The sequence below is a fragment of the Peromyscus eremicus genome, chromosome 18 (assembly GCF_949786415.1).
Source record: "Peromyscus eremicus chromosome 18, PerEre_H2_v1, whole genome shotgun sequence".
In the NCBI taxonomy this organism is placed as follows: Eukaryota; Metazoa; Chordata; class Mammalia; order Rodentia; family Cricetidae; genus Peromyscus; species Peromyscus eremicus.
Window position 1 is genome coordinate 20894576 of NC_081434.1, and position 22876 is coordinate 20917451.

Consider the following 22876-nt stretch of genomic DNA (forward strand, 5'->3'; position numbering starts at 1 on the left):
ATTAAATGATTTCATAAATCCGCTATTAGAGTCTTACCAATCTTAATATATGCCTCTTGGGGTTGTGATTTACAAAAGTTTAGTTTCTGATACTTATTATTTTTTTTTTTTGGTTTTTCGAGACAGGGTTTCTCTGTGTAGCTTTGCGCCTTTCCTGGAACTCACTTTGTAGCCCAGGCTGGCCTCGAACTCACAGAGATCCGCCTGGCTCTGCCTCCCGAGTGCTGGGATTAAAGGCATGCGCCACCACCGCCTGGCAGTTTCTGATACTTATATTTGGTTAGCCTCAGTTGAATAATGTGTCTGGTTCTCTCTGGGCCCTTGGTTAGGGTGGGGATGTTCAACATGTCATAGCCTCTATCTTAATATTAACAATTGTTGTCAAAGTATTGTAAAACAAGTAGCCCTCCGTGTATACAGTTTCCAACCAAGTATGGATCAAAAGTATCTGGAAAAATATTCCTGTGGGTTAATGACATATAAAATGTTCCTCTTATCACCCCTAAAATATAAGCTCAATTATTGTTTATATAGCTTTTGCGTTATACTAGGCATAAGTCATTTAAGAGATAAAATGAGTTAAGTATACAGGAAGACACATAAGTTGTATGCAAATACCACACTATCTGATATTAGGGAGTTGACCTTCCACAGGTTATGGTATTTGTGGTGAGTCTTGCATTGATTCCTCAAGAATACTGAAGGATGACTATATTACAATGAGGACACATAGGAACAACTTACAGAAGCCCATAGTTCTTATTTTGGAGATAAAACCTCGAAAAATTATCAGTGGAGTTATCAGGTGATAAACAGGAAAGTGAGTGTGCTAGAGTAAGTAAAACTGTGTTCTAGCTTGAAAGCCCAACACGCCTGAAGATTTGGAAGTAAGAGGGAACATGTAGCATGCAAGCAAATGTATTTTGAATATTCAGAATTGAGTCAAGAGATTGGATGAAAGAGATGATCTGTGGTAAAAGGTCCACGCCAAAAAGAATTGGGTTTTATTTTCTGAAGGCAATCACTAAAGGGTTTTAATTAGTCTGCGATGTTTCCCAAATAAGAGCCTTATTACCATAATCACCACTGTCACCATTCTTAAGAGCTAACATTTATTACATGCTAATCATGTGCCAGTCACTGGGCCAAGTGCTTGGCGTACACTTAATGCTTGTGGAGATGAGAAATGGATCTATCATTGTAAACATTTATGTTGGGAAGGACCAGAGATCCTTTTTCTACTTCACTGATTCTATGAATGAATAAGTCTATGAAATAAGACTGAATATTCTATCATTAAGGACATAGACTGTTAATTCTACATACTGGTGTTTACTTTGCTCTCACAAATCAATATTCAACATGTATCTCCACTGTTTAATCTATTTAGCCGTAACAATTCATATGTAGTGCATATGTATTGTACTTTACAAACTTCAACAGAAAGATAATTTCTAGTTGCATATAGCATATATATATGTACATATATATTTATTTTCCTAAGGTGTCCATTAAGTAATAAATGAGCTCACCAAGCTTAAAGAATGTATGATTAATATAAAAATCAATTGTCTTTCACTACACAAGCAACTCAACATCTGAAAAGGAATGAAGAAAATAACTTCATTTACAGTGGCATCAAAAATAATAAAATATACTGGGAGTGGTGGTGCATGAATTTAATTCTAGCACTAGGGAGCTGGAAAAAGGCAGATCTCTGTAAGTTCAAGGCCAGTCAGGGCCACATAGTGAGATTCTGTGTAAAACAACGTTCATGAATGACATAAAACACTTGAGAATGTATTTAGTAAAATAACCATGGACTGAAATATGGTTACAATGGAATCTGCAAAAACATTATTGAAGGAATTAGGTAGAACAAAATACAAAAGAAGAATTTCTGCATTCCTAGATTAGAAGAGTTTATATTGTTGACATTTGGCTCTGCAGAAATTGACAAAGTGATCCTGAAGCATTTGAAAATACAAATATTCTTGAATAGCCAAGATGATCTTCAAAAAGACTCAGAGAATGTGGAGACCCACATTTCTCAATTTTAAATGTCCTGCGGTTGTCATGAGATCTCACCCAGCACAATTCTACAGTCAGACACTGCTGGTGACCCTGTGATGATTGAAACATCATTGTAACAACATTGACCCTGTAGCAATGTGTCTTTTGCTCTGAAGAACGTACAACCACCCAGTCACTAGACTCCTTCCTGATTTTGTGCTGTGACTGGATAAGAAATTTATATCATTTTACTTGGGAAATGACATGTGAGTCTTTATTAAACCCCATTCTCTCCATGAGTCAACATCTAGACATATGATAACATGAATAGTGTTCAAGTGGGATTCTTAAAATACATTTTAACTGTTCCTCAAGTTAGAGACTATAAAATAGAACATGTATAAGGGTTACCTGCAGAATTAACTAAATTTTATAAAAGTTATTCTGTAGATTGTGGTAGACTGAAACCGGCTCTTCAAAAATGTATACGTCTTTGTCTCCTATTGGTCTTCATGTGACATTTCATGGCAAATGGACTTTGCTGATGTGAAGTTGTTGACTTATTTGTGACTAGACTATGATCTGGGAGTCTTGACCTTAATTATCCATGTGTGTCTAATATAGTCACAGTGTCCTTATAAGCATAAGGGGCAAAGGTTCAGGGATGCGATGAAGAAAATGATGTGACAGCAGAAACAGGAGCGGGGGGTGGGGGAGGAGAGAAAGAGACAGACACAGAGACACAGAGAGATAGAGACAGACAAAGACAGAGACACAGAGACACAGAGAGATAGAGACAGAAAGAGAGAGAAGAGAGAGAGAGAGAAGGAGATTATTAAAGAAGGGAACATGAACCAAGGACTCAGGCAATCTGGAAGGGTGAAGGAAACACTTCCTTCTCGAGGGCTAACAGAAGAAGGCTGTATCAATGCATTGACTTTAAGAATCTGATTTCCAGAGCTGCAATATAATAAGTTGGTAATATCTTAAGCTACTAAAATTTGTGATAATTTGTAATAGCAATGGAAAACTATTGAAGTGTTTTTAAATTCTGTAAACAATAAATTGTGATCCAGCTAGGGAAGATTCCAGCTACTTACCTTGGTTGTTCTGTAGTTCTTCAGACAGAGTATTTTAGACTTGATGTTTGTCCTGACAGAGAACATTAGAAAGTATGTTATAAATAAGTCTATTAATGATATCTTTCCTTCCTGTGTGTTGGCCCTCCATTAAACCTATATTGTGTTGCCACGTGGTCCAAAGCATCATCTATTCTGCCGAAAGGAGACCAGGCTGGAGGCTGACAAGGGAAAGGGACTAGATTCACAATTTAATGTTGAAACTCAATGGAGTTTGTAACTCCTGATGGACATTTGGTGATTCCTTTGATATTTCTATCTGTTCAGATAATTGGGCAACATCATCTGATCAATGAGGCTATTTATAGAAACATCACTAGATGCTAGTGTTCTAGAATTAGAAATTCTGAGTTAGAATCTGCCCATAATATTCACCAGATTTGTCAATGGCTTTGTTTCTATATCTGTAAAATTACAAAGATATTTTATTTTATCCACTTTACTTGATTCTTGGGAGGAATGTATGAAATAATCTATGTAAAATTTCTTAGCATTTTTTAAAATTCATGGTAGCTCCCTTTTCACTAACAGGGATATGTTTTTATTTCTTGTAAATGTAGACATGGCTACTCCATCAGAAGTGACTCCAACCACAGGTTTCGAATGTGAGGTATGACTATGTGTTTCTTTCAGCTGTTCATTGTTTCTTACAGCATTTACACTACTCTGTGTATCACTATACACTCACAAACTTCCTTTGGTACAGTGTCTAGTTATTTGCTAAAAGAGAAGCATATTATGCATTACGTTTTTGTAACTGTGCTTTCATATTGTGTGTGTGTGTGTGTGTGTGTGTGCGTGCGTGCGCGCGCGCGCACGCGCACGCGCACATATGTGTATGTCATGTAAAAGCCAGAGGACAACTTTGGGTGTTGGTCGTCAGGATTCCTCCACCTTGTCTTTTGACAAAGAGTCTCTCAATGGCCTGGCTCTTGTTGAGTGGGATGGCCTGGTTGGACAGTGAGCCCAGAAATCTACTGTCCCTGGGATTACAAGAATGCTTCTCCACGCCAGGCTTTTAAGCAAGCATTTTAGGGCCTGAACCCAGGTTTTACACTTGAAATGAAAGCATTTTAGTGATTGGGGCATCTCTATAGTCCACAATTGTGTTTTCTTAACTAACTCAGATAATTCTTATTAATTTCTGGCTGCAATAAGAAAAACAAAGTAATAGTTAAGTAAGACCTTAAGAATGTTTCCTTTATAATTTATCATTTCTAGTTTGATTTTTTGTTTGTTTTATCTTTTATTTTATTTTATTATTATTTTTGGATGCCTATTTGTTTCCTGAGGAGGGAGAGAAAGAAAGAGTGTGGATTTGGGTTGGTGGGTAAGTGGGGAGGATCTTAGAGGAGTTGAGGGAGGAGAAAGCATAAATCAGAATATACTGCATGAAAAGAATCTATTTTCAATAAAAGAAAAAATAGAAAAACAGAAATATCTGGTGGGTTTTCTCTGTAAATCGATGATTCATAAAAATATTTGTTGTGCAGATACTATATGTGAGGCTCTGTACAACATAGTGATATGCCATCACGAAAATGATGAAATTATTGGCTCATAGAACTCTGTGTGTGTGTGTGTGTGTGTGTGTGTGTGTTTGTGTGTGTGTGTGTGTGCACACGCGCATGCGTCATGATGTTTATATGGAAGTCAGAGGACAACTTATAGGAGTCAATTCTCTCTTGTGATGTTGAACTCAGGCCATCAGGCTTGGTGGCAAGGGCATTTACCCCATGAGACCTCTTACTAGCTACATACATACATTATTAATGAAATATTTGAGTATGATTAAGTTGTAAGTTTCACTGAACAAATCTACTTATAAAATGATCTAGAAAATTGAAGAAAAAAACCTCTTGTTTAGAAGTTTGATATTTCTGATCTCAAGTCAATGTTAACATAAATCCTAAGTATATATTGATTATTGCAGAGATGATCTGACAAAAAAAGTTGGAGCAAATTTTTAATTATCTTTCAAAAGGTTTTGGTTAATTACATGTTCACTTATGAGGACAATGTGAATGCAAAATTGAAGACTCAACTGAGAGCATTAGCTGAGTTTGAAAACCTAACTGATTTTGCTCTTCTGTTATCAGCCTCAACAATTTGATCCTGTTTATAACTGTAGCCAATACATCTGCCTTAATATGGAATGGACCTTTTACAACTGGTCTCTGAACTGCCCAAAGGACGTGGAAATGCCAGACTGTGGATTCCGAGGATGGCCTGTTCAAGTGAACACTGATATATGCTGTCCTGAGTGGGAATGTCCCTGTGAGTTTGATTTTTCTCATACAGTGAACAGTGCCTGAATCAGAGAACAGTGTTGAGATTTTTTTGTTTTGTTTAATTTTGGGTTTCTTTGTTTGTTTTGAGATTATCATGTCACTCTCCAACCCCCACCCCACCACACACATTTTCCCCACATGCTTCAAATATATTTTAATGAGGCATTCTTTAAATGTTTGCCCATTTAGAACTGAATCTATTAAACCAGATTCAGAAAACTTGAGGTCATTTCAGAAGCAACAAGGTAGAGCCTTGTATGAATAGAATAGATCTTGTGGTTGGCTATGATCATGTTTCCCTGCCTACAGCAGTTATTAGCATTTCATGGAGGACTTGTTGCACCAGAGTGCTAGATCCCATCTCTAGACTTTCTGGTCCCTGTAGCAGGTCTGGGTTATTTGTGTTTTTAAAAAACGTAGTTTAAAAATAATTATATACCTATTTATATAATGTTCTTTGATTAAAAATCCACCTCTTAATTAAAAATTATCCTCTCTTATCTTCCACAGAGAGCTATAGGCTACAGGGAAGAGGAAGTCTCAGTAATGTGGCCACTTAATACATTGTTCCCACCCAAGGAAATAATTCCCATCTATGCTTACACATCAAATCCCAGTTAAATGAAATGGGACACACAAACTGTGTATACACACCCACACCCACACACACACACACACACAAAAAAAAAAAATCGAAAAAAACACTACCTGAAAGTAGAGGGAATTGGGAAGTAGGTATATTTTTAAGAGAGGAATTAGTTTAAAAATTCAAATAATAATTTAAAAACCTCCACGCTGCATTGTTTTGTCTTAGGCCGGTGCTCCATGTTATCAGAGCTGAGCATTATTACATTTGATGGAAACAGTGCTGCACTGTCCAACAAGGCTTCTTACATCTTAGTAAGAATCCCTGGAGAAATTGTAGTTGTTCACATTGAAAAATGTCCCATAAATCAGGTAGGTTGTCATCCATCTTGTGGTCATTTTTTTTTCCTAAATCTGTAGCTCATGTACATTGTAACACCCTGGATTCCACAGTGATAAAATTGTATTGAAACAAAAGAAGTTTTCATGTAAAAGTATTTATAATAGATTTATAATATTACTCTGATGGTTTTGAAGGACAATTAGTGCATTTACTTTAAATGTGTTTCTTTCTTTCTTTCCCCAGAATGGAAATGCCCTCAAAAAACCAGTGAGTATTTGCAAATAATTTAGTAAGTTCATTTTGCTTATCACTAAAACTATTTAACATCATAAAATTTTAATTTGTTTCCAAATGAAGGGTTCTTTTGGAAGAATCTCAGGACTTTGTTTTAAGAAGCTAAATGTGACAACATCTATACATGAAATACTTATCAACAGAGTAGCAAGAAAGGTAAGAACATATTAAGAAATGTTCTCACATGGGATTATGGTAGGAACTTATGCAAAACAATCATTTCCACAAAAAGAGGAATTAAATATATTGGTGTATTTTTTATTGCTCTTATGGATAAGTATTCTTGTCACAGGAAGTTATAAGATGTGTTTCTTAGTTTGATATTTTCCTTCCATTTATGTGAAGGCATTTCAAATATTTATTTTCCATGTGACTAATGGGGGAGGCACATTAAACATGCCAACAAACTCTCAGATGATGTGAGTCACCAAGTTTCTTCTCCCAGAACTAGGGTTCATGTGTCAAGTCTGATGAGGGGAAAGCTTTGAAGAGGAAGGAGCAATCTGTAGAAAACAGTAGGAGCAAGAACATGCCAGGGAAGAGCACCAGGAGAAAGGCAGACTGAAGGCTAGTTTGGAAGTGTTGATGCCACTATATTTTGTTTTATTTTTGACACCACTATATGTTAATGAACAAGTACTAACTTAAACAGAAAGATAGCATATTTGAATTTATTCTGATAACCTAAACAAAATTATGAAATGCTTGAAAGGAATTGAGTAGTTTTGTAGGAAAACTTCTAATCCCAAGGAATCTGTTTAGCATGTAAGACTGGATTGTCAGTTGAATACATCATTTAGATCTAAATGGTTCAATCTAAAGAATAAGGAAAAATGTACGAAGGTTTTACTTTACATAGACTGCATATTATCTTGCTTTTTAGGCATAATTACTACATTACCACAGTTCCATAGATTCTATGGTATAATTAATATTAAAATGAACACAAAATAGGATAGTAAAAGGGTTTAACTAAGTGAAACCTAAAATATACATGTATGGTAATTTTTAGGTGATTGTATTTGCATATTTTTTATTTTGATAGAAGTTGATAGAGTACATAGTAAATAAACTCAAATATAGTCAGTGCTATTATTTGGAGCATTTGTATGGAAGGAATTATTATTATTATTGTTTGCCTCAGTTGAACATATTCCTGGTCAATTGCTGGTCATTTGTTAAACAAATAACCAGTTACTAAAAGTATTATTTGAGATGATACAACACTGATCTTAATATCGATTGACTTGTAGTTGTGTGGATTTTGTATACAGGCCTGGTAGTTGGAAAATAGAAGATAAGGGATTAAAATTATGAGTAATGTATCAGAGAAATGCAGAAAGGAGATGACACACTCACAGAGAGGGTCAAACAGGCCTATGTGGAGGAGACGAACCCTGAAGTCTTAGGAATGGGAAGGAAGCTGGGAATGGAGGAGGCAACAGGAGCAGGGTCCAAAGATGAGGACCCAGAAGATGGGTGAGAGATGTAACCTTACCAAAATTGCTGTTACTTACAGCTCGTGGTTCTATATCATGATAATGACCTCAAGTCACTGTTTTTTAAAGTATAATCTCCTTTAAAAGTATGTGAGTTCGAGGCCAGCCTGGTCTCCAAAGCGAGTTCCAGGAAAGGCGCAAAACTACACAGAGAAACCCTGTCTCGAAAAACCAAAAAAAAAAAAAAAAAAAGTATAATATTATCAAATGGACATACTGAAAATTAAGCCCAAAATCTAAACAAAACCAAGGAAGTAGAATCACTAAAATTCTTAATCTTAATTAAGTTTGATAGATGACTCTTCTGAACATTGTTACTCTTGAATTCTGATATAGAAGAAAAAAGAATCTCTGTCTTAAATCAGTACTAGTTAATAATGGTCTGATCACCATGTTGAGGGAATCAGACTAAAGCAAATATGTGAAACAAATTTACTTTTTCAAGAAAAACGAAAAACGAAGAGAGAATACTGAAAATATCAAGGCAGAGCAAAGGGTCAGCAAGAGAGACTGGAAGTTATCAGAAGCTATGGGATGACAAGAGAAGTAACATCTCACACACTAAAAAGCCCCCATGTTATATAAAAGCCTAATTTTCACTTCTATATTTCAAGAAATCTCCTAAGGGCTCTACATGTGTAATTCTAGGTAGACGTGGATTCTATTGTTGTGCCTTTGCCCTTTTCGAGTCAAGAGCTGCTCATAGAAGATTCGGGGACAATGTACGTGATTACTACTCCTGCTGGGCTAGTCATAAAGTGGGCTCACCTTACAGGAATCATAGACATTCACTTCGGCCCCCGGTTTAACTTGTCGTCCTATACAGAAGGGCTCTGTGGTGAGTTCTGATGTTGAAATCTCTCATTTTCTTATACGTTTTCCTTCTTACATACATTGCTTTGTACACCAGTGGCCCACTTTCTAGATTGCCGTGTGATGCTCATTTTCAGTTTTTCATGGAAGTGCTTTAGGAAGTGATGACTTTTAACAAATGAAGTAAGGAAATGTATTTCAGGTTAAATATTCTATTTAAATGCATATTTATTGTGTCTTACTATAGTATGTAGACTAAGTCTTCTTCACTAAACAATCATAAGTTGTTAGGTATATTTTATCTCACTTAATTTTAGCCTGCATTAATATATTTATTGGTCCTGGTGTAATCTTAATTGATTCAAATAAGATAAACAAAGGTTAAATGATTTTATATATTTGTTTCCTTCTTATATTTTAATGTCTGAACTCTGGAAAAACATAAGCCATCTTGGAAGAATTTACTGTTCTGAATATTCATACCACTTTTACCGTGAAGTGTACAGCTCATATTTAACATTATGCTTAGGCTTAGTTTTGTAATATTTAACACACACATACACACACATATATACATGGAGTTTCAAGTCAAACTGGACATATCTGCAGCCATATAACAAAAATTTGAAACTACCAGATCTGTTGTGTTTTAGAAAGCTCAATATAAGGGCTCTTCACAGTAATGTGATATGAAGACATATTACATTTTTTGAACTTCATTCACACTAATATTTTGTTAAATATGGTTTACATATTTCCTTGACTACCAAGAATATGTTAAACATTGCACAAACTTCTATGGTGACTTGAGATTATCATTCTCAAAATAGTTATTATTGAGTTTAAATAATAATTCATTAGTTACTGAGTAACAAAGCTAACTTTGGGAATTCATATCTATTCCTATGATATATTTCTTCTATGTGGTATGGCTTTTAATTTGATTTTCATGGTATTTTTCTCTTGTGAAGCCAGTCATTTGAATAACTAGATTCTAAATAAGCAGTGTAGGGAAGAGACTAGGTTAACATTTGTGCTAATCACAGATCAGTGCCTAAGTATATGACTACTACAGCGAGAGATGTCTGGTTAATTAAAGTGATGTCTATGTTTCATGAAGACTGCTAGTCTGAGTGTTGGCTGAAGAAACTAGTCAAAAAGAATGACTGAGAGAATACTAGATAGGAAGCCATTATTGGCATCAGATTCTTCATAGTACTGTGAACCCTTTGCATGGTGGTTAGAATGAAAACATTTTTTAAAATGTATTTGAAACTAACACATAGTTTTGCTATTATCCTCACTACAAAAGTTTATATGTAAAGAACTAGACTACTTTGATGTATAAAGTTATCTACAGATGCAACCTGTATTCATGCTGATATTCCTGTTTGGGGATTATAATTTGATGTTTAAAGAAAACGTTTGATTCACATGTTTTACAGAACAAAGTCTTGAGAATTAAGAAAAATGACAGGTTAAATTAGGGTGGGATTTAGGTGAGGTTTGATCAGGGACCTGGGGATATTTCTCTATGTTGTTCTTTGTTTTACACTCTACTGATGAAGAGTAAAAGTAATTTGTCTGGCCTTCCTCAAAGAAGTTCAAGGCTACAGCATGTCAATAAGTCAAAATACCTTGAAGAAATATTTTCTCTAACCACCAATCGTAGTTCAAACACTGACAGTGATATCCTAATATTGAATAAATCTTTTTAGCTCAGGTGACTGCCATCAGCTGCCTGATTTTCTCTAGATTATTTGTAAGGATTGTGCCAACCAGATTCTACCAGTTAGTTTCTTTCCCCATTGCTGTTAAAAAATATCCCGACAAAAGTAATTTAAGGGGAAATATTCATCCTGATCCACATTTGAAAAGTATAGTACCCCATGGCAGGGAAATCAAGACAGCAGAAGTTTGAAGCAGTGGGCCACGTCACACTCACAACCAGGAGGCAGAGAGCAATGAATGCTTGTGTTCATCTCCTTTTGTTTTTTCCATTTAGTCTAGGACCCAAGACCAGAGAGTGGTGCCTCCCACTTTTAGTGTGGATCTTCCTACATCACTAAACCCAGCCCACGTATTCCCTCACAGACATGCACGATAATCCCTCAAAGGTCTGTCCATAATTTGAGTCCTAGGTAATTCTACATCTGGTCAACAGTTAACAATAACCATCGCAATGACCCTTTCCTGGAGTTATGTCATGAGCTAGATAATGGAGTAGGAACATTTATTGAAAGGAAAAGTTTACTATGTTTGTACAAGATTTTCCTTGTAGAAGGGAAGACTGGAATTCATTAAGTATTTACTGTTCTATGAAGTATTTAATTTTGTTTTTGTTTGGATACTGTAGGAGCAGAATATTCATATACATGATTTCCTTCATATTCACTTAACATATATTTTATAAAAAAGACATAATTTTAAATGTTCTATCAATGCCAAAGTCAAAGAATATCCAAATTCAGATGCTTATAATTTCATTCAAATCAATTATTCACTCATTTAATACCAAGTATTAAACCAGTTTAGCTGTATTGCCTGTATTTGGTGATAGTGAAAAATTTCCCATCTAAAAGCCACATGTACTTTCAAGGAATTTGCAATGACAATCCAGACGATGACCTCAGGATGCAGAACGGCACCATTATTACCAACATGGAAGACATAGAACTGTTTATTGGGAGCTGGGAAATTGAGAAATCATTTCAAGTAACAATGAGAAGACCTGCTAGGAACTGTACTGAACATGATTGCAGCTATTGCATTGAGTTATTGAACAGAGACGTTTTCATTCCATGCCATGACAAAGTAAGTTAAAAAGCAGCCAGAAAAGCGTGATTGCATTAGAGTTTCTGAGAGAAAAAAAGGCAAAAGCTCCCATTCCTGTCATGATATTCTACTGAGAATAGCTTCTCTCTGGTCCTTCTGTCAGTATGTTTGAAGTTCAGAGATGCTTAATCTTCTTCATAGACTTATAGAGACAGGAAGGATAATTATCATTTTTCCTCTTACGTTTTGTTAGAAATTGTATAACTTTTAGGGAAATGGAATTCTTAGCCATGAATAAATTCTTCTGCAGAAAGAGATCAATGATGCTTGATAACCATGTTAGAAGTTAAGAGAGCGAAGTTGTAATCAATTCCTATGATGCCATCCTCCAGTGTGCATATATATACCTGTAACACAACCATTACTTAGTCAACTGAATTGATCTTTGTGTGCTCTTGTTTCCTCCGTTTATGGACTTTCCCCCTTACTCTCTTGCTCTCTCAATAAATATTTTAAGAGACTTGTGTCAATAAAAAAGATTTCTTGTTAGAGAAAAAAGGACAAACTGGTACAAAGTTTTGTAAGCCATTTTCTCTAGCATATAATAGGGACTGTGCTAAAATTCTGTGATGTACAAATAAGGTCCTCCCTAAGCCTTCAAGAAATTTAAAAGAAGGGGAATCTGTGAACAGATATTTATAATACATGGTATGGAGATATATATGAGCCCAGCTTTGGAAAAACCTTCAGGTAGATTCACATATCTGAACCATATAAAGGCACACATTGCCAGAAAAGAAGTGGGAGAGAGAGAAAGATCGAGACACACAAAACAATGTGGATAAGAGAATATTTGGTGCAAAAGTCTATGCAAGGAGAATACTAAGGCATTTTGTGCATTCTATACAGGTGAAGGGCAGTCTAGGGAGAAGAGTGAGGAAGGTGTAGTTAGAAAGGAGAGCCAGGTGGATCTCTGTGAGTTCAAGACCAGCCTGGGCTACAGAGTGAGTTCCAGGAAAGGCGCAAAGCTACACAGAGAAACCTTGTCTCGAAAAACCAAAACCAAACCAAACCAAACAAACAAAAACAAAAAAAAAAAAAAAAGAAAGAAAGAAAAAAAAAAAAGAAAGGAACTCACCGTGGACAACCAGGGAAGAGCAGATTCTGCAGTCAGCCTGGACTATGAATTCCCCGATGGAATGCACAAAAGGTTCAAAGTAATGGGAAAAATTAGTTTTTCTGGAGGTCAGTTTCCTTCAAAATTTAGATGAAAGTAAATGTAGGGTGTTTACATATTTTAAATGCATACTCATAAAAATAAACACCATTAGCCGGGCGGTGGTGGCGCAAGCCTTTAATCCCAGCACTCGAGAGGCAGAGGCAGGTGGATCTCTGGAAGTTCGAGGCCAGCGTGGACTACAGAGTAAGTTCCAGGAAAGGTGCAAAGCTACACAGAGAAACCCTGTCTTGAAAAAAACAAAAAAAACCCAAAACAAACAAACAAAAAAACCCAAAAAACAAAAAACCCATGCACTTTATCATTATTTAGATCTTTTTAAAAAAGCATCACCAATTATTTTTCTTTTTAAAATGTGTGTGTGTGTGTGTGTGTGTGTGTGTGTGTGTGTGTGTGTATGTATGAAAAACAGTTTTGAAAAACTGAGATCTAAGAGAAACTTTAATGACTTTAATTTACTACTCTTGATTCTTTTAGCTTCTTTGAAGCAGGATCTTACTATGTAGCCCTGGCTAACCTGAACTTGCTGTGTAGACCAGGCTGACCTCAGACTTGCATCCACCTTCCCACCTCTGCACCCCATGTACTGGCATAAAAGACATGCTCTATCTGATTTTTCGAATAGCTTGGGGTTAGCTCATGGCCTTTGGGAAAGTTAAAAAGACAGAATTGATTTTGTGGTAAAATGCGTGTCTAGGTCTCTCCAAGGGACTTTTGTGAAAAAATGTGGATCAACTACACCTATCTCTGGATCTATGAATGCGATGCCGTTTCTGCCTACGTGGCTCTGTGCAACAAATTTGACATCTGCGTTCAGTGGCGGACCCCTGAGTATTGCCGTAAGTGACCGCGAGCATAGTGATGTCTTCTAGTCATTCTAAAGTGTCCCCCTCTTCACAGTCCTTTCTACGTTTCACGGTCAGTCACAAAATAACTCAGTAAATAGAAGGTGAGTGGAAAAAAGACAACAGATGTCACAGTGCAAGGGTGGTCACCGAGCTTCAGAAATAAAAGGGAATTCAGCTCTGTGTCCTTCTCCTCTCCCCCTCCCCCGCCCCCGCCCACCACGCCGTGTCACCAGAGGAATCATCACTCTTGATTCATCATGAACGTCTACATCTCCAATTTCACTAGACGCTGTAAAACTGTTCCTCGTCAAGGCTGAACCAATTTATACCACCTCCCCACAAGCTGAATATTCATTTTTTTCCCCCTAGGTTTTTCGAGACAGGGTTTCTCTGTGTAGTTTTGGTGCCTGTCCTGGATCTCGCTCTGTTGCCCAGGCTGGCCTCGAACTTACAGAGATCCACCTTGGCTCTGCCTTCCGTGTGCCACCACTGCCTGGCTTGAATATTCATTTTTGAACAGCTCGACTTTTTAAGAACAGCGGAAATCAACAAGATTTTCCTAAAGCATCGTTTAGAAGCTGCTCAGCAGTGCTTCTTTTGGCAGTAAATGAGTAAACCTCAACAGACAGCTTTTTCTTGTTCTTTTTTTTTTTTTTTTAAAAAAAAACTTAGTTTGAGTTACATATTTAAGGAGTGTTTCCATGATTATATTGCAGAGAAAAGGAAAAATTATATCTTCTCTGGCTGCATGGAAATATTGGCTGCATGCAGAAACTTTGTAATAGTTGACTCCATATTTATTTGAAAGAGACTTGTACTGGATATTAGAAATATATATTTAACATATATTAAATAAACACTTTCAACTACAATACTGAATACTATCTAGATACTTGAAGGATGGATTTGAATTCACAAGGCTCACTTTGTTTGTGGTTATGCAGTAAATGAAAAATAAGCTTTAAAGAACTAAAATATGTAAAATTTATCTCTGTAATGCAGGCTGACCTCTTTCTCTTTCTCAACCAGAATTCACATAGATTACCTTGGCTATTAGCAAATTCTGTCCTTTATTGCCTACAGCTCTGAGCTGCCCTGAGGGGAAGGAATATCAGCCTTGTGTGAGACCATGTGAAGCAAGGACATGTCTCAATAAATGGTTCTATGGACACACCACGTGTCTGAATTTGAGAGAAGACTGTGTGTGCAAGAATGGAACCATTCTTCACCGGCCAGATAAAACTCTGTGCATCCCCGAGCGAGAATGTGGTAAGGACTAAGGTAGAAAATGATTGCTCAGGAATCCAGCAATCACACACATACGGTATCTTTTGTATGTTGGAAATTTATGCTGAGGGAAACTGACCAAAGATGACCGAGGTGTTGGAAAGGAAATGAGTTTGTAGTTTGCTTTTAATATAGATTCAGTTGGAGTTAAAATTAGGATATTTGGTGATAATGGTCTTTAATCTTTACTTATGTATATACTAATAACTAGGAAAGAACAAGGTAAATTAAAAATTAAAAGTACATTGTGGGGTCAATTTAAGTTCTAATTATTTTTTTATCGTGGTTCACCTTTGCCTCTGTGATTCTGAGGCAATGTGTCTGTAAGATGGAGAAATTAATGGGTCTTAGTCTCTAAGGTTAGAAGAGGGAAGCGTATGATAATTAAAGAAAACATTTTGTGCATTCAGTGCCTTAAGAAAATAAGGATGCAGGAAATGGTAGATAGCATTATTTTCTAGGGGAAAACACTCAAGTACTCTGTGTTCATGTTCAAATTATTTTTGGCATAATGTCTTCATGGTTGTGGTAGATTTTAAAAAGCACAGAATTCTAAAGGTTGCAACACAGTACTTTGTCAGTCATATGGGTCTTAATCATGGCAAGAAGGAAAGTAATTTTGCTAATAACTAAATGGAAGGACAGGTAGAATAGAAATGTAAGGATACTTTCAGAAATAGGCTTGTGACTGCCAGTAAGGAAAACACCTGTGGAAAGTTGTAGAAAATAGTATTTTCTGTGGACTTCATATCAACTTCGGTTAAAGAACAATGCAAGGTACTAACTGAAGAAAGCAAAGAAGAATCTGAGAAAGTACATATTCATGACCTGCAGTTATATTGATGGGAAAGTCATGGTCCAAAATTAAAAACATCATGACTTGACTTGATGTAGTGCCCAGGTTGTAAATGAAATAACATTGTTGATTTTTTTGAAGTATGCACTGACAGTGAAGATCAGCCCCGCAGTGCTGGAGAGATTTGGAATGGGGGTATTGATGAATGTGCCCTCTACAAATGTTTGGAGGATGGGAGGATTATTCCTATCAAGCCTGTCTGTGAAGAAGAGCCCTCCCCCATTTGTGAACGAGAAGCTGAAGTTGTCCTGGGCTTTGTTGATGAGCTGACCTGTTGTTCTAAAGAAGTCTGTGGTATGTGGATAAACTGGAGCCTTTGTAGACATGCATTCTAATCAGTCTGAAAAACGCAGCAGGGTAACAATGAAGTTCTTCCATAAGTGTCATTTTCTCAAAATGAGTTATATAAATACATGTAAAAAAAACTTGTCAGTAACTATTAACAATATTCAACAACCTATAGCAAAAGGCAGGAATCTGAATCTCTGATTATGATAAGAGATGCAAGAAAATCCCAAAGAATCCTGAGAGCTGGTGTTCATATACAGCCCAGTTTTGGGCTTGGTGGCTTTCCTAGGAGTGAAAACACCTTTACTAGAGCCATTTCCCCACTCTGAGATGGCAGTATAAGATTCCAGTTGTGCTCACTGCTTCTGTAACACTCTGCTGCTTATTTCTAGGCTGTGACATGACGTTGTGTGACATGACCATTCCAGTATGCACGAATAGTCAGAAGCTGATTGTTGGCTATAGTGCTCTTTCTTGCTGTCCACAGTATGAATGTGGTAAGTCCATCTATTAGGGAAAATAAAGCTCACTGTACATTCGAAATAGCTGAGGAGGCCCTCTTCCTCTGGGTCTCTAAGGATGGAATTTATTGTAAAAGATTGTGAAGTTGCTAATTCCTAAAAATGCCTTTATATTAAGATTGTCACTCAATTCAAAGTGAAAAATGGTATTATCTTATCTGTTGTCCCACTCATACACATTTTCAAACATATTTGTGATTCTGCAGAATGTGATACATTGAAATGCCCCAATATTTCAACACCAGATTGCAGAGAAGACCAGTTTACACTTCAGGTCCGACAAGGAGAACCTTGCTGTTTCTACCCTTTCTGTGGTGAGTACTGTGGAGACTGTTTGCAGCAAAAAGAGAAAGGAGCTGGGGAACATCTGTTTGCTGCGAATTTCATGGGCCTCCTGGCGAGTGGTGTCCTGTTATCTTGTAGGAACTGAACTGAATGCAAATGGTAGAAAGCAGAGTACATTGTAAATAACTCAATAATATTACAGTCAGTACTTATCCCATTAACAAAACTATGTGTACCTGTCCAAACATCATCAAAATAACGGAATCAAGACTTTTCTTTAATGAGGAAAGTATCTATCTTTTAAAAAGAAAATTTAGTGTGGGCTTTTCCAGAAGACCCAGCTAGAATAATACCCAGTACTAAGACATACAAGACCATTTTAAAACTTCACGTCTACATACCACCTCCTGTGAACTATAATGATCCCTAAAGAGTACAGGTGAATCAGACACATCTAAGAAATACCCAGATCAAAGCATTCTGTTTGATGAACTAGAGAGTGAATAATAAGGAAAACCCTTTCCCCAGTTCAAAAGAATTATCACACCAGAAATCAGAAGATACCTCCTGGAATTCCATTGTTTCCTTGACTGCAAGTGGCTAGATTAAGTTCAAACAAGGATTTAGGGGCAAGCACAAAAGCTCAAGAGGAAGAAGAGATGCCACCTCTATCTGCTTCCTGTTCTACTGTGTCTACATTTCTCATTCAAATTCCATTGAAAGTGATTTTAATCAGTCAGACTTGGGTTTTCACACAGAGAAGTCAGTCAGGATGGGGCCCCTTTATTAACAGTCTTTGTAAGAACTGTGTGGATGAGTCATTTGCCAGAGTCATTCAGAAAATTATCACATCTGGAGGCATGTATGAACACATTCCTAGTGCACTGTTCATCTATAAATGGGACCGATTAAAGGCAAAACAAAAATAAGATAATTACAGTAACTTAATCATTGCTGTTTTGCTTTCAATAAGAACAAATTCCTCTGGAAATAAATGGCTTATATTTCTGATAAGCTATCCTCTTTTGCATTGTACTTAGGAAGCATAAAGTTGTACATTTAGGCAATGAATTATTTCCTCACTTCCTAATTAAACATATCGTACTTTATTTTGATTTGGCTTATAATCCGAACTAAACCATTAACTTGATTTTAGCTTAGTGTGACTCTGGCTTTTTTGTTTCATCTTTAGTTTGTGAACCATGCACTGAACCAGCTCCACAGTGTACCGATGGGGAATTCCTCACAGTGGATCTGAACACTACACATTTATGTTGTCCACAGTACTATTGTGGTAAGGCCCTCTTAACTAATTTAAAATATCTTAATGTGTCAATGGAAAGTCCAAAAAGAGTTAGATGTTTAAGAAGTCCAGTGGTGCTGTTAACTTAGACCCCTTTGTCAGGGGTCTTCACGGGATGAACTGGGCTAGATCAACGAGTATGGCTTAATTCATGCTATCCATAAGAGCACACGGCAGGGAGAAGAAGAAGAAGCCACTGGGCACTAGAAATCCTGCTTTGCCTTGGTAGTGACAACAAACTGATGAGAAACGGCAAGTCCATGAGATTCATCTTTTCATCTTTACCCATTTGGTTTTTCTTCCTAGTTTGTGAGCCAAACCTCTGTCCTTCACCATTCCTCGACTGTGCAAAAGATATGGATCTGGTGAAGGAAAATGTATCTGGACAGTGTTGCCCAAACTGGCATTGTGGTAACTCATTTCATATCTTAAAACTTTGTCACAATGCATTGACGTATTTTTATTCGGGTAAACATGTTGATTTTTGCCTTTTAGAGTGCAACTGTGAAAATCTTGTCATGCCAACGTGTGAAGTGGTAAGAATGTGTATTTTTTTTTTTAATTTTTATTTTGCAATACAATTAAGTTCTACATACAGGCACAGATTCCCTTGTTCTCCCCCCTCCCGTCCCCCTCACCTTCCCCCCAGCCCGCCCCCCATTCCAATCTCCTCCAGGGCAAAGCCTTCCCCACAGACTGAGATCAACCTGGTGGACTCAGTCCAGGTAGGTCCAGTCCCCTCCTCCCAGGCCGAGCCAAGCGATCCTGCATAGGCCCCAGGTTTCAAACAGCCGACTCATGCAATGAGCACAGGACCCAGTGCCACTGCCTGGATGCCTCCCAAACAGATCAGGCCAATCAACTGTCTCACCCACTCAGAGGGCCTGATCCAGTTGGTGACCCCTCAGCCATTGGTTCATATTTCATGTGTTTCCGTTTGTTTGGCTATTTGTCTCTGTGCTTTATCCGACCTTGGTCTCAACAATTCTCTCTCATATAAACCCTCCTCATTCTCGCTAATTGGACTCCCAGAGATCCACCTGGGGCCTAGTCATGGATCTCTGCATCCAGATCCCTCAGTAGTTGGATGAGGTTTCTAGCACGACAATTAGGGTGTTTGGCCATCCCATCACCAGAGTAGGTCAATTCGGACTGTCTCTCGACCATTGCCAGCAGTCTGTTGTGGGGGTATCTTTGTGGATTTCTGTGGGCCTCTCTAGCACTTTGTTTCTTCCTATTCTCATGTGGTCTTCATTTACCATGGAGTGGGGGTAGTGAAGGGCGAGGGTCGAGGGAAAGAGAGCTTGGGTGAGTGGGAGATCCCAGCTGGATCAACAACAGAGAGGAAGAATGTGTATTTTGATTGCCTTATTGTGTTGTTAAAATTGATATAGTCTCCCTTTATTGGCCTCATTTCTGAATTATTCAAAATTAATGTAATTGTCCTCATTATATTATATTGAAGGAGATTAAAATAATGACATTACATCACGATAGTTAACCTTTTGTATTTTAATTTAAGAAAGTGGCCTTGCAAGGTGTTGTATACCTTTAATCACAGTGCTTATGAGGCAGAGGCAGGTGGATGTCTGTGAGTTTGAGGCCATCATTTATACATTGAGAGTTCCAGGCCAATCAGGGTTCCACAGTAAGATCTGTCAAAAAAAAGTGATGCATAAAATATAATGCACTGTAATGTATAGTTATTTAAGAGACAATTTAATCTACTAATATGATATTACTGAAGGTCCAAGTCCTTAAAATGAAGCAAAATATTGGAAAAAGCATTATTTTAATTATTGAAATTATTTAATTATTGAAAGGCATCTCGAATAATTCTTCCAGAAAGTGAACTTTTAATGCATACTTTACATAGGAGAAAGGGGCACAAATGTAACTGTGTGTCTTTTCTTGCATTACCTATAAGTATATAAAGAGAAAAATGTCAAGAGTTAATGTTTTAAGACAAAAAAGGTTACCACTAACTATTAACAGAGTGTGACTGGTGGGACTTTGTATGTCTTTTCATCAAATATCTATGTTGGTTATATGCTATTAAGTTTAAAAAATAAAATATATTCCTACCATCATTTATTAGAGCAGACATTGTCTTCCACAAAGACATTCTTATGTTTACATGTTTCTCTTTTTCTTATGTGTACTCCCAGCCCATTCAGACATCTGAAACCCAAGCTTTGTTGGGAAACAAGTGAGGAATAGCATCAAGTAATGGACTCCCTCTTTGCATGTTGCTATTTTATTTTCAACATTATTTAACTTTACATTTGCTCAGGTGATGTTATCCATGGTTTACACAAAATGATGAAGATTTACAATAACTTTCATAGTAGTTACTTTTCTCATAACCAAATGCCTAGGAAAAAAAAAGCATCTTAAGAAAAGATTTGGCCTCAAGGTCCAGGGGATATGGTCCATGATGTTGGGAAGGCTTGGCAGCAGGAGAGGGAAAATCTGTTCACACTGTTGATGGGGAGCAGAGAGAGATGAACATTGGAGCTCAGCTGGTTTCCTCCCTTTTTCTTAACTTATCTAGTCTGTGACACATTCTATGGCATAGTACTGCTCTCATTGAGGGTGTGTCTTCCATCCTTAGGTAAACTGCACTAGCAATACCCTCATAGGCAAGCCCAGAGCCATGTCTCCTAAGTGATTTTTCAGGTTATGTTGACAATCAAGCTTAACTACCACAGATTTTGTAAAAAGTTTTCATCTGATTTGTGTGTGTATTCCAAGCACGTTCTCATAAAAGTAGGATCATGACATCTCTCATGTTCTTGTTTAACATCAAATCTTCATGAACCTGATTTTTAGCTCATTTCATAAATAAGGAAGTTGAAGCTTATAAGGGTAAATGATTGATTGAGGTCAGGATTCAAAGGGTATGTGTGAACGTGAGTGTGCATGTGTGTGTACTGGATACCTGGCCTGTACTCTGGTAGCCAGTGGAACATTTCAGATTAGATCTGGGGAATTCCAGTCATGATTAACTTCATCCAGAGCATCTCTGCTAGCCTAGAAGATACTTAATCATCATTTGGCTTCAGTTAAGTGTAAACCAATTCTACAATGAGAATAACTTCATGTCCAATTTGAAAAAACTCAGTTATAACACATATTGAAAGGATAGGAGATATGAGAACAGCTATACACTGCTCGAGTTGATGTAAAATGGTGTACACACTTTCAACAACAGTGTAATAATTCACTAGGTTAGACAGTTACCACTTTGTCCAACAACCCACCCACAAGAAAGAAAATGAATGCCACACAGAAACTTGTTTTTGAATATTATGCTAGCCAAAGAGTGAAAACAACCCAAGATGATTGAGTTTTATCCTAACCTTAAAGGACCGTGATGCTTATGCAGAAGCACGCTGTCTTATTGGGTGTAATGTTAAGGACTGGTAAATAATAAAGGTATATTCTGCTGGTGGAGTTAAGTCCTTAAGAGATAAAGCTGCAAATAAATGTGTGGGTATGGTCTGAAAAGACATAGACAAAGGAATAAAAAATTGAAATTTGAGCTTTTGAGGAAATGCTGTGTGTGACTATGTCCTTGATTATTAAAAATGAAAACCTGTGGTAAGTAACCTGTACAGAAACACCAGGCAGATCTCTTATTTCATCTTTAGAATGCTATTTGCACTGGTAGAATTAATTAATAGTTTTTAAAAAGTTCCATTAGAAAATATTATTGCCAATCTCCTTGCAATTGTCTTTAAAGTCATAAAACAACAAATGAATTACCACATGAAATTACAAGTTATAAGGCACAAAAAAAATGTAACATAATATCTTGAAGGAAAATTAACTTTAAGATGGTGGTGTGAATTTATTAGCATAAATTCTTTATATGAAGAATCAAATTCATTTTTTTTTTTTGTTTTTTTTTCGAGATAGGGTTTTTCTGTGTAGTTTTGTTGCCTGTCCTGGATCTCACTCTGTAGACCAGGCTGGCTTTAGACTCACAGAGATCTGCCTGGCTCTGCCTCCCGAGTGCTGCGATAAAAGGCGTGTGCCACCACTGCCTGGCTTCAAATTCATTTTATTAATGTGTGTTATGAAGATTAAAGGCATTGTGGAAAAGGAAATACTTACAAGAAAATAATTGAAAATTTAAGCCTGGTTCTGTGATTGCTTAGAGCAGTGGTTCTCAGCCTTTCTAATGCTGTGACTCTTTCATATAGGTCTCATGTTTTGGTGACCCTGGGCCATAAAATTATTTTTGTTGCTACTTCATGACTGTAGTTTTGCTATTGTTATGAATCATAATGTAAATTTCTGATATTTCCGATGGTCTTAGTCGTGGTCTGTGAAGGGTTGTTGGACTCTTAGAGGCTTGCAACCTACAGGTTGAGAACCTATATCTTAGAGAATGCTAAACCATTTCCATTAAGGTGAGGTTTGAGTCTCAGTCATGACAAAAGGTGACTAACAGCTGCAGGTTATACAGTACTCTTGGGGTGCTGCTTCAATCC

General features: G+C 37.0%; 1 protein-coding gene across 1 annotated transcript in view; it reads left to right on the forward strand.

Annotated features, from left to right (window-relative positions):
* Positions 1-22876, forward strand: part of Otogl (otogelin like) — a 140317-nt gene that overhangs the window by 105277 nt on the left and 12164 nt on the right. The window contains exons 37-51 of the mRNA XM_059245619.1: positions 3713-3762; positions 5252-5429; positions 6258-6400; positions 6615-6638; positions 6729-6821; positions 8813-9002; positions 11577-11791; positions 13687-13828; positions 14921-15106; positions 16062-16274; positions 16661-16765; positions 16996-17103; positions 18267-18368; positions 18684-18788; positions 18873-18913. Coding sequence (XP_059101602.1) covers positions 3713-3762; positions 5252-5429; positions 6258-6400; positions 6615-6638; positions 6729-6821; positions 8813-9002; positions 11577-11791; positions 13687-13828; positions 14921-15106; positions 16062-16274; positions 16661-16765; positions 16996-17103; positions 18267-18368; positions 18684-18788; positions 18873-18913 — 1895 coding nt within the window. The remainder of the gene's footprint in view (positions 1-3712; positions 3763-5251; positions 5430-6257; positions 6401-6614; positions 6639-6728; positions 6822-8812; positions 9003-11576; positions 11792-13686; positions 13829-14920; positions 15107-16061; positions 16275-16660; positions 16766-16995; positions 17104-18266; positions 18369-18683; positions 18789-18872; positions 18914-22876) is intronic.